At 38.6% G+C, this 12,652-nt stretch overlaps 2 protein-coding genes across 3 annotated transcripts; one reads left to right on the forward strand and one right to left on the reverse strand.

Annotated features, from left to right (window-relative positions):
- Nucleotides 1-41: 41 nt before the first annotated feature.
- On the reverse strand, nt 42-4,617 carry LOC124411674 (endoplasmic reticulum-Golgi intermediate compartment protein 3). Its single transcript, XM_046890945.1, has 8 exons — nt 4,401-4,617; nt 3,876-4,034; nt 3,580-3,696; nt 3,330-3,370; nt 2,975-3,045; nt 2,612-2,835; nt 2,259-2,387; nt 42-460 (listed from the first exon to the last, which is right to left on the reverse strand). The coding sequence occupies exons 1-8, from the start codon at nt 4,486-4,488 to the stop codon at nt 123-125; spliced, it is 1,167 nt and encodes a 388-aa protein (XP_046746901.1). The 5' UTR covers nt 4,489-4,617; the 3' UTR covers nt 42-122.
- Nucleotides 711-1,836, forward strand: LOC124411676 (reactive oxygen species modulator 1). Of its 2 annotated transcripts, none has more exons than XM_046890947.1 (3): nt 711-841; nt 1,130-1,290; nt 1,678-1,836. In XM_046890947.1, exons 2-3 carry the CDS (start codon nt 1,157-1,159, stop codon nt 1,784-1,786), a joined length of 243 nt encoding a protein of 80 aa, XP_046746903.1. In that variant the 5' UTR covers nt 711-841; nt 1,130-1,156; the 3' UTR covers nt 1,787-1,836. The 2 variants fall into 2 exon arrangements, with proteins under 2 accessions (XP_046746903.1, XP_046746904.1); XM_046890948.1 differs by having other exon boundaries at nt 829-841; nt 1,051-1,290.
- Nucleotides 4,618-12,652: the final 8,035 nt, after the last annotated feature.

The following is a 12,652-nucleotide window of genomic DNA, read 5'->3' on the forward strand; positions in this document are numbered from 1 at the left end:
CTTGTCATACATACATATAAATTTTTCTCATGAGCTGTAGCTGTATTTTTGTCTTCATCTCGGTATCTTACTCAATGAATTGCATTATCATTACATCAATAATTATTACATAGCAGAAAGTTCTAGCTAAATTTTCCTATTTCAATTTTCTTCTGTATCGCTCTAACGGAATGATAAAGAATCGAGTCTATCAAACCAGCGACAGTAAAAACACCGCCAACTATAGCGCATAAATTTGTTGCAAAATGTCCGAAGGATTTTTCCTTCTCGGTGTATTTAACCATCAGCGGACTCAATTCATAGCTAAAAAATATACCCGGCATACCGGATTCGCCCGTGAACAGGGACACTTGACGCGAATGTCGCGTAACCGAAAATTGATTTGTCAACAACGTCGAACCATCCGATCTCACGTACGTCGTTGGAACAATCTTTATGTAGTGCTGGAACATCATGGCACCTAAAACATAGAACAAAAGTTCATAATTTCTTATTTTTTTTACGTATGAATACTTTTTCGATCCCATGATAAGTCATGTTGAGGTAAATAAGGTTTCGTATAACCGCAAATTGCGATCAGAGTGCACTTTCAGTATCCTTGCGTTTGAATTTTCCGTTGCACATGGCAAGTGACGTTCAACATCTATTGCGCATGCGCTTGATGCGCGCGCAGCCAAAGCGACGTCACAAGAAAGATCAAGGCCACATACAGTCGACAGGATATATTAAAATGGCGGCGTGCTGAATTTTGTAACACACGGACGTTGAGGCTCAAGAAAGAAATTATTATCAAGAGTTATACTCGAAGAAAGAGTTGAAAAATAGTCAAGAGTTGATAATAGTAAGTATGAACGTGATGATATTCAGTACGATAGCCATTGAAGTATCGGATCGTAATAATAAAAGTGGCGATAGAAACGAGGATATATTTCGCGTAGGAAAACGTAACCTACAACCCGCAGATATAACCTAAAAAATACTTGCGTAAAAATCAACGTAGTTACTCGTTTCTGTAAATTTATTTTGATGAAATGTTTTTTTTTTCTGCAGTTTTCTTATGTGCCTTCTTAGATCCTGAAATCGGTCGATTAATTTAACTACATTTTTTTTCTCTACACCATCGTTTTAGCGAAACGAAAAAATAAAATAAATCAACATGCCTGTCATACCGGGAGGAGCGTATCAACAAGGGAGTCCCTCGTGTTGGGATAGAATGAAAATGGGATTCGGGATTGGATTTTGCGTTGGAATGGCATCTGGCGCACTTTTCGGTGGTTTTTCAGCTCTTAGGTATACGTAAAAATTGAGAAAAACTTTGTCAGGAACTAATTGTCCAAAGTATTTTTCTTCCACTTTTTGTATCCGTGAAAGAAGAAATTAATTTTTTGTACTATATTATACATAAACGATCAATTGTTACATAATCTTTGAGCCATAATTTTGATTAAATAGAGTACCATAAGAAAAATAAAAACGTTAATTTGCCGAAGGTATTGAAACGAAAGCTAGTTTTCTAATTTGCGTTTTGTTTGTCTTACAAATAAGTTTAATGACACGTTTAAAAAAAATCGTTATGTACAAAAAATTAATTTTAAATTCAACGAAACCGAAAGTTGATACACAGTAACAGAATTGCTGATGATTTGCCATGAAATAATTTCAATTTGATTTGAACAGGTATGGAATGAGGGGTAGAGAGCTGATTAACAACGTTGGTAAAGTGATGATCCAAGGTGGTGGAACGTTTGGTACATTTATGGCTATTGGAACTGGAATAAGATGCTAGTAAAACAAAAGTAAAAGACTAACAATGACGGCAAGCATAAAGTGAATGTTGAAAAAATTGTTAATCACTTAATTAATTTAGAAAAGAGAAAAAGGTATAGTTAATAATATAATTTTCCTCTGATTTGTAAATTTATTAAAAGAAAACAACAGAAAGTAGACTGGGAGAAATTGTTTTTGAACGGATAAAAAAAACCTAATTATACCGCCAAACTACCAGAAGTTTTCATTATGTAGAGCGTTTTTTTGCCCGTATTTTTATTGCTCAATGGAGTCATAAATGCATCAACAAATGCAATGCGAATGGAAAAAAAAGCAGCAGCTGAATGACGAATATGAAAATTTCCGGTGACATATTACCAGTTGTGAGAATAGTTAAATTATGGATCGTTTTTTTTTTTTTCATACAGAAAAAATATCTATGTATTAAGATACTCGAAAAAAAATTTCAACGTAAAAACGATTCAACGTACCTTCCGTAGCCACAATCGTCGTGTCGTCCATTGGATTCGTTTTTCCTGGTATGTTGAGGCCGAAACTTAGGTGACGTATTTTGTGTGTCATGTTGAATTGCGTTGAGGCGTAAGGCTGAACGTCGTGAACTGGGCAACAATAATAAAACGGTAATGAATTGAATCACATTGAAAATTTCAATGTTACTGAGAAGAAAAAAAACACGTTACTTCTCTTAATATCTCTGCCTATAGGTATCGGAAATAATCGATCAATCGCATAAAAATTGAGTTAAATATCTGATTATATACTGCGTTTTGTGAATAAAAGGGAAAAAGAACACCCCGAAGGAGGTAAACGATTTTTTTTTTACCGTGCACATGATTGACGGAAAAACTTTCGCCTGGTGCGATGTGAAAACTCCCGCCGACGCGATTCACCTCTATGTATCCGTATATTTGACATCCTTCCACAAAGGCGTGCTTCATTTTCTCAACGGATTTATCATTTTTGCATTGACTTATTGTCGATGGGTCTGGAAACGCCCATTTCCGCATTCTATAAGCTTCTCTCACTTCTTCGCAAGTGTTACAGCACCTGAAATTCATGATTCAAGAATTATTCAACACAGATATGGATATAAGGGCAAAAAACTGATGTTCAAAATTATGACCTTGGTTATACCGAGTTATACACAAAACGGTGGAATCGAATCAATCCAATTTTTAAAACTCACTTTATTCCGAGTGCTTCACTTGCGGCTCCGTAACAATCTCCGCAAGTCTCGACGGTGCTATTTTCCGCTGGCTGAACATAGAAATAAAAATATATTCTGTCCCAAAGGAAAAGTGAGTGGAATAGAAAATTAAAAAAAATTCGTCAGGAATATTGAATTTCGTGTCTCAAATTTGAAAAATAAAATCGTCAAGAGTATAAAATTAAATTGATTATCGGTGGTCTTTTAGAATCAGGAAGTATAGATTTTTTAATTTTTGCTGCTCACTGTCCATTTATTTGAAAATCAGAATTTTCAAAAGATCCATGATTTTTGAAAAGAAAACCCAAAATGGTGAGATATTCTGAATACTGACCGCTTCGGTAGATTTTTCCGGCGACTTCGTGTTTGCAATGTCTGAAACAAGGGGAAATAAAATTCGCTTAAAGCCTTTCAAATTATTTATGTATACGTCTATTTTGAACAGAACGTTGTATATTAGGAAATTTGCTCAAGTTGCCAAAATTCTCAATCATTTAAATATCATTGATGTTTCTCCGCTGAATTTCGCGAAACAAGCAATATTCGAGAAAGTATTTTTCAACTAATTTCCTAATTTTTCATACCAGTTTTTTGCGGCTCTTCAATGGGTTTTCCGTCAAGGTCGAGCCGCCGTTTGAATACATTATGATCTATCTGGAGGTGTTGCTCTCCTGTCGTGTCCATTGCGTCCAGGGAAAGTACTGCGAAATATTGGAAAATCCATGTAAAAAAAATTGATCACATGGTGCGAACGATCGCGAATTATTTCGCGTGATTTCAAACGATTTTTAAAGATTCTCTGAGATTTCCTGAACATTTTCAACAAGAACCAATGGTGATTATTGTTATTTTACTTTCTAATTTCTTTTATTCTACTTACGGTCGCAGGATATTGCGGGAACTATTAAGTCCAAATTTATCCTCAATCTCGAACCCCTCGAAGTATCGACGAACAGTTCCTCGCTCAAACTTGGCGTGAAATAGTCGCTCAATTCGGACATAAAAAGGCCGAGAATTATCGTTGTGCTGATAATGGTAACTGGAACCACATTGAAAGTAAAAAAAAATTAAATTCGCCGTCATCGTCACGTAGCAGAGACAAATAAACTAGAATATCAAGTTTATGATAAATTAGAGGAAACATTAATCTAGCAGACGATTATCTCGCGACAGAGAAATTTTGACAGTAACCTTGTGTCTTGTCAAGAGAAAGAAAACTGTCGATACCAAACGCAGGATAATGAAGAGAATATTGTGAGAAACCGAGAGCATGTGTTCCTATAAATTTTCAATCTACCATGCGTGCATAAAAATATTATACACAAGTATTTATTTATTTACTTGTTGAGTCGAATCAACGATCACAGGGTTCGTTAATGTTTTTATAATCGAATAAAATACACACCAATCGCTCCGCCGAATGTTTTTACGCTGAAATCCTCGATGGTTTTTGGATAGGCGTCAAACTGACGCAGCTTTTCGGATATCTTCATTTTGTGAGGTTATATTACAGATGTCTGCGGCATAGGCCAGCACACGCCACACGCACTACGGTGCCACGACCGCGGTCCTTCCCACTTTTCAGTTGTATCCACAACACAGCGCATGCATACATAGAGTCGAATCCTCGCGCGGACAATAATATAGAGTCTCGAATTCGAGGAGCGACGGTGCTGCTAGAAAATACTGAGACTCAGCTGCGCGCGCAGCCGTCAACTGGCAGACGGCATTCTCCGATTGGTCCGTGTTTGAATCTGTGTTCGTCTATTGCGCACGCATGCGTCGAAGTTTCGCCAGTGGCGCTATGACGTCGATGAATGTGTGTGAGTGAGTGTGTTGGTTTCGCGGAAGCTGGTGTGCGATAATAGATATATTATCGGTATATTTCACATAATTGCCGTGTTTGCCACGTGAATCAACAACTCGCGTACATTTTCACTGGATCGTTCTTCATTTAGGCATTCCCGTTCATAAGTGTTCAAAGTGTATGTACGGCATTTTGAAGTTTGTTCGGGCCTTTTTGAACTCTAATTTCGAAAATTCTGTTTTGGGTAAAGAAATGTTTTTCTGAAAAGTTGTTATATAGTCGGTGGACTGATTAATGTGAAGCATCGTTATTTTGCATATGTGAATATTCATACGTTATACCGTGTATAAAACTGTTATTTGAGATGTATATAATTTTACGATTGGTGATTAGATACAGAGACTAAGATCGAATTGAAAAAATCCATCGACATGTTTTATACTACGATTGTAAATGAAAATACAAAGCGCGGATAAATTTTCAAATAAATCTTTATTATTATTAAGTTCTTAAGTGTTTTTTCTTTCCTGTTGCTAATTTACACAGGTGAAAAACGAATGATGATATATGATGTGTACATTTGCCATTATCAATACACCATATGTTTATTAAATTTGTTATTTTCATGATTATTTTTTTTGAAGTCAGTATAATCTCTATTATCATTACTTGCAATGGTGACGATATACATATATAATATATATAATATAATGTTACACTTTTTGGTGTAACGAATAAAACGAGGGTAAGAAGCTTAGTTAGGTGAGCAATTAAAAGGCGCTAAATGAGAAATATGCTTTGAGTAAAATGTATTTGGGGTAAAGAACGTGTTATCAGCTCAAAGTCTGAAACAGATCTGTTTTTACAATAATAGCGGTTGACGCAGCAACCTTATTCATTTGATGACATAAGAAGACTTAGTTTTCTTGCGTCACATGCCGACTACTAGATCATTAGAAAAGGGGGTAAAGCGGGTGATTTTACCCTTTGTAACACTACTCCCCCTTGAGGAAAAGAGTCGTCCCGACTCGAACAAATTAAAACAATAACGATCTTGATCTAGTATACGACGCTCGAAGGTGAGTCGGAGCTGTGGCTCTAAAAATTCAAAGACTCCCTTTCTGCTATCTGGCATTTGCCCACAGTCTCAAGGTAAACCACAGAAAGCCTTGAACAGATAGTCGAGCATTAAGCTTAATTTTCAAAATTTTATGTGCCATGTTTTCACAAAGGTCAGTGTAAAAAGTGTGTAGTGTATAACTTCGTGTAAAATCCGAAGGAGCGGCCAGTTTCCAAATTCCGGAAATCAGGAAAATCCAAATTTGGTCAAAATGATCCGGGGAAAGACCACGGGAACAGGAGAGGAAAAGGAGGCGAGCCGGTCCCGAATTCTTTCGGAAACTGCACACCCTAGATTGGGAGGACAAACGTGAGTGAAGGCAGACCAATCCGAATTCGCTAAGCGAATTTGAGAAAAGCACGGATCGTATAAATTTTATTATTTTTAAAAGAAAAAATAAACGATCTTATCTGGATTATCGTTGAGTGTTTCTTTAAAATCGGGGCCTTCAGTCATCCTCAAATACCAGGAGAAGGTAAAGGAAAATCAGGTTACGTCATAAAACAACCTGAAAAAGTGCTGACAAAAACTGACACATGGGTTAGAAAAATGTGAAAATCAAATAATCGCTTATCGACCATGAAAAATAACAATCGTGGCTCTATTCAGATTATAAAGTAATCAGAGCTGGTCCGACACAAAACTCGATTTCAAGAAGAATCTTCTAGAAAGAAACAAAAACTGACAAGAAAAACAAACAAAATTGTCTTCTGAGTTTTAAGTTTTTTTCTAAGTAATAGCTAAATTCGAGTTTTGATAGTTATGCAAAAATCTGAGTAAATTCGGTTAGCTTTAGTTCCGGCATTAATAACCAAAACGGGGGCGGGTGAAGAAGAAAATGTGCCTCTAATCAACCAATCTTCATGAACTTCATGAATAGTTCTAAGCAATTGCAGAGGAATCTCTGTTTCTTCCTTGCGTGCACGAGAATTAATTCGAACAAAAGAGGTTTCTGGGGAAACTCGCAAATAAACAACGAGATTTACTCTGAGTTTGAACGCTTGAATGAGAAGAGCGGAATTTTTTTTCTGAGTAGATGAGACTCAAAGTCTCGAAAATTTCCTAATCTGCGACGAGCTTCAATAAAATAATCGTCGCTGGAAAATCGATGTTTCCATAATTTTGTCAGGTAAAGAGGTTAATCCTAAGAGGTTAATTTGTTAGAGAGTTTTTTTGCTGAGTTAGAAGTTGGAAGAGGTACCTGCCTGTGGAGGATTATCTTCCCTGATCACTTCTCTATTTCGCCAATTATAAGCGTTTGAATCTGAGCTTTGCGTCTGAGACTCTGCTTTGCGTTTTAACGCGAAGCAGTGATTGGCGTCATGGCCTTTTTGGTTGCAAAATAAGCAAGTGAGGGTAGTAAACCTATTGTCTACTCTGTCATTGACGTACTGAGGTCTTCTAATGTAGTTCTGAGAAGAACCGCGACTATTCTTATCTTTAAAATTTCTATTATTATGGTAATTTTTATTATTTTTCGGGTTATGAGACTCGGTCTCTTCCGAACGACCACCTCTCTTTTCTATAGAGGTGTTATTATCCACCTGTACTTGGCGGAGTTTGCTCGCTCCAAAATATTGTTTTCGCATGGCCTCCACCTCGAGAGCTTTGGCCATTGCCTCTCGTAAGGAAGTTAAACCCGACGTTCCAACGGCCATTTTAACTTCCGGGTCGTTAATAGCGTTTAAAAAAGCTTGTGTCGCTAAAATATTACGTGACGGTTCGTGGTCTGGCAAAGCTATTCGCGACAGTCGCTCTATGTCTTGTCCGAGAGAGGCAAGGTCTTCGTCTCGTCCTTGTCTCCTAGTTTGTAATTGAGCAGTATATAATTTTGTCAAATGATCATTACCGTATCTTAATTTCAACGCGGAGCTGAGCTTTTCGAAGTCAGAAATTTCTTCTTCTGACAAAGCTGTCAATACGTTCAAAGCTGGCGTTCTAAGACAAGAGGCAAGGCTATGAGCTTTCATGGCGGAGTCCCATTGATTATGTCTAGCAATTGTATTAAATTGTCTTTCATATTCTGCCCACGGAATTTTTCCGTCAAAAATAGGCGGTTTTAACGCACAGATAGGTTTTTCACATGTTTGAGAGGGGACTCGGAATACTCTCTGATTATCTATTTGATTTGATTGTGGGAAATGAGGTTGAGCATTTGATGGTGGCTCGGGAAAGTAGGTCTCGGTTATTATTCTAGGTCTCGAAATCGGAGAACAGTCAAGTTCTCTAATAAAAGGGACAGACCTTGAATCCTGGGGAGCCTGATCCGAAAAGATCTGGCGAGGAGAAGTCCGGGGTGTCGGGATAGGAACCATCCTGGGAGTGGGTACCGGGGAAACTCTGGGAGTAGCGACCGGTTCTCCAGACTCCTGAGCTTGATTTTTAGCTTGAAGAGCCGACACTGTGGACTGGAATAGCTCGATGATTTGTGTTTCTGAGCGTGTCTGGGCCTCGCGATCCAGTCGACGCTGTTCTTGTTGTTCCTGTAGAAGATCCATCAGATGCTGCTGATGACGTTCAGCTGTTTCTTGTTGAGCCTGAAGGACCTTCAGAAGGTCTAAAGCGGTGACGGTGGGCGTCGAAGGTGTTGTAACAGGGGTCACCGTCGGTGCAGCTTCTGGAGCCGCAAAAATTGGCTCGGGAACTTGTAGGTCTCCTCTCAGTGAGGGGCTATCTCCACAACTTTCCCGGCGGCGTGAGCGGATCGAACGACTGACACTCATCTTCAAATTCGCGCACTGAATTGACTCACGAAAGAAAAGCTTTAAATCCCGATTCTGACACCAGTGTTACACTTTTTGGTGTAACGAATAAAACGAGGGTAAGAAGCTTAGTTAGGTGAGCAATTAAAAGGCGCTAAATGAGAAATATGCTTTGAGTAAAATGTATTTGGGGTAAAGAACGTGTTATCAGCTCAAAGTCTGAAACAGATCTGTTTTTACAATAATAGCGGTTGACGCAGCAACCTTATTCATTTGATGACATAAGAAGACTTAGTTTTCTTGCGTCACATGCCGACTACTAGATCATTAGAAAAGGGGGTAAAGCGGGTGATTTTACCCTTTGTAACACTACTCCCCCTTGAGGAAAAGAGTCGTCCCGACTCGAACAAATTAAAACAATAACGATCTTGATCTAGTATACGACGCTCGAAGGTGAGTCGGAGCTGTGGCTCTAAAAATTCAAAGACTCCCTTTCTGCTATCTGGCATTTGCCCACAGTCTCAAGGTAAACCACAGAAAGCCTTGAACAGATAGTCGAGCATTAAGCTTAATTTTCAAAATTTTATGTGCCATGTTTTCACAAAGGTCAGTGTAAAAAGTGTGTAGTGTATAACTTCGTGTAAAATCCGAAGGAGCGGCCAGTTTCCAAATTCCGGAAATCAGGAAAATCCAAATTTGGTCAAAATGATCCGGGGAAAGACCACGGGAACAGGAGAGGAAAAGGAGGCGAGCCGGTCCCGAATTCTTTCGGAAACTGCACACCCTAGATTGGGAGGACAAACGTGAGTGAAGGCAGACCAATCCGAATTCGCTAAGCGAATTTGAGAAAAGCACGGATCGTATAAATTTTATTATTTTTAAAAGAAAAAATAAACGATCTTATCTGGATTATCGTTGAGTGTTTCTTTAAAATCGGGGCCTTCAGTCATCCTCAAATACCAGGAGAAGGTAAAGGAAAATCAGGTTACGTCATAAAACAACCTGAAAAAGTGCTGACAAAAACTGACACATGGGTTAGAAAAATGTGAAAATCAAATAATCGCTTATCGACCATGAAAAATAACAATCGTGGCTCTATTCAGATTATAAAGTAATCAGAGCTGGTCCGACACAAAACTCGATTTCAAGAAGAATCTTCTAGAAAGAAACAAAAACTGACAAGAAAAACAAACAAAATTGTCTTCTGAGTTTTAAGTTTTTTTCTAAGTAATAGCTAAATTCGAGTTTTGATAGTTATGCAAAAATCTGAGTAAATTCGGTTAGCTTTAGTTCCGGCATTAATAACCAAAACGGGGGCGGGTGAAGAAGAAAATGTGCCTCTAATCAACCAATCTTCATGAACTTCATGAATAGTTCTAAGCAATTGCAGAGGAATCTCTGTTTCTTCCTTGCGTGCACGAGAATTAATTCGAACAAAAGAGGTTTCTGGGGAAACTCGCAAATAAACAACGAGATTTACTCTGAGTTTGAACGCTTGAATGAGAAGAGCGGAATTTTTTTTCTGAGTAGATGAGACTCAAAGTCTCGAAAATTTCCTAATCTGCGACGAGCTTCAATAAAATAATCGTCGCTGGAAAATCGATGTTTCCATAATTTTGTCAGGTAAAGAGGTTAATCCTAAGAGGTTAATTTGTTAGAGAGTTTTTTTGCTGAGTTAGAAGTTGGAAGAGGTACCTGCCTGTGGAGGATTATCTTCCCTGATCACTTCTCTATTTCGCCAATTATAAGCGTTTGAATCTGAGCTTTGCGTCTGAGACTCTGCTTTGCGTTTTAACGCGAAGCAGTGATTGGCGTCATGGCCTTTTTGGTTGCAAAATAAGCAAGTGAGGGTAGTAAACCTATTGTCTACTCTGTCATTGACGTACTGAGGTCTTCTAATGTAGTTCTGAGAAGAACCGCGACTATTCTTATCTTTAAAATTTCTATTATTATGGTAATTTTTATTATTTTTCGGGTTATGAGACTCGGTCTCTTCCGAACGACCACCTCTCTTTTCTATAGAGGTGTTATTATCCACCTGTACTTGGCGGAGTTTGCTCGCTCCAAAATATTGTTTTCGCATGGCCTCCACCTCGAGAGCTTTGGCCATTGCCTCTCGTAAGGAAGTTAAACCCGACGTTCCAACGGCCATTTTAACTTCCGGGTCGTTAATAGCGTTTAAAAAAGCTTGTGTCGCTAAAATATTACGTGACGGTTCGTGGTCTGGCAAAGCTATTCGCGACAGTCGCTCTATGTCTTGTCCGAGAGAGGCAAGGTCTTCGTCTCGTCCTTGTCTCCTAGTTTGTAATTGAGCAGTATATAATTTTGTCAAATGATCATTACCGTATCTTAATTTCAACGCGGAGCTGAGCTTTTCGAAGTCAGAAATTTCTTCTTCTGACAAAGCTGTCAATACGTTCAAAGCTGGCGTTCTAAGACAAGAGGCAAGGCTATGAGCTTTCATGGCGGAGTCCCATTGATTATGTCTAGCAATTGTATTAAATTGTCTTTCATATTCTGCCCACGGAATTTTTCCGTCAAAAATAGGCGGTTTTAACGCACAGATAGGTTTTTCACATGTTTGAGAGGGGACTCGGAATACTCTCTGATTATCTATTTGATTTGATTGTGGGAAATGAGGTTGAGCATTTGATGGTGGCTCGGGAAAGTAGGTCTCGGTTATTATTCTAGGTCTCGAAATCGGAGAACAGTCAAGTTCTCTAATAAAAGGGACAGACCTTGAATCCTGGGGAGCCTGATCCGAAAAGATCTGGCGAGGAGAAGTCCGGGGTGTCGGGATAGGAACCATCCTGGGAGTGGGTACCGGGGAAACTCTGGGAGTAGCGACCGGTTCTCCAGACTCCTGAGCTTGATTTTTAGCTTGAAGAGCCGACACTGTGGACTGGAATAGCTCGATGATTTGTGTTTCTGAGCGTGTCTGGGCCTCGCGATCCAGTCGACGCTGTTCTTGTTGTTCCTGTAGAAGATCCATCAGATGCTGCTGATGACGTTCAGCTGTTTCTTGTTGAGCCTGAAGGACCTTCAGAAGGTCTAAAGCGGTGACGGTGGGCGTCGAAGGTGTTGTAACAGGGGTCACCGTCGGTGCAGCTTCTGGAGCCGCAAAAATTGGCTCGGGAACTTGTAGGTCTCCTCTCAGTGAGGGGCTATCTCCACAACTTTCCCGGCGGCGTGAGCGGATCGAACGACTGACACTCATCTTCAAATTCGCGCACTGAATTGACTCACGAAAGAAAAGCTTTAAATCCCGATTCTGACACCAGTGTTACACTTTTTGGTGTAACGAATAAAACGAGGGTAAGAAGCTTAGTTAGGTGAGCAATTAAAAGGCGCTAAATGAGAAATATGCTTTGAGTAAAATGTATTTGGGGTAAAGAACGTGTTATCAGCTCAAAGTCTGAAACAGATCTGTTTTTACAATAATAGCGGTTGACGCAGCAACCTTATTCATTTGATGACATAAGAAGACTTAGTTTTCTTGCGTCACATGCCGACTACTAGATCATTAGAAAAGGGGGTAAAGCGGGTGATTTTACCCTTTGTAACAATAATATATATATATATATATGTTAGTATATATACATGACAAAATGTCTGTGAAAAAATATTATATACACACGCTAGTGTATGATTTCATTGCAAAAAGCACATTTACGGGTTTATTCAGGTTATAATGAAAATTAAAAGAGAAAGAAAATTTTTCATGACATTCGTTGATTGTCTATGTATATATATATATGTATCTTATACAATTACTTTCGGAGCTAATCAGTGACTTGGAAATATCGTAAAAATATATTAGAGTAAGTATGTGTAGATCAGACATTACGTACAGAAAATAATATATTAATCGATCAACAATTATTATGATTGTATTGTATAGTTGCCGTAAAGCAATGGCAAATATAATTAAGGGAAAGAAAAATCAAATCGAATTACATACGTATAATGCATACGTATGTAATGCAGAAAAAGTATTCTCACACGACATTATATAGGTAAGGGTACCG

The sequence above is a fragment of the Diprion similis genome, chromosome 10 (assembly GCF_021155765.1).
Source record: "Diprion similis isolate iyDipSimi1 chromosome 10, iyDipSimi1.1, whole genome shotgun sequence".
Taxonomy (NCBI): Eukaryota; Metazoa; Arthropoda; class Insecta; order Hymenoptera; family Diprionidae; genus Diprion; species Diprion similis.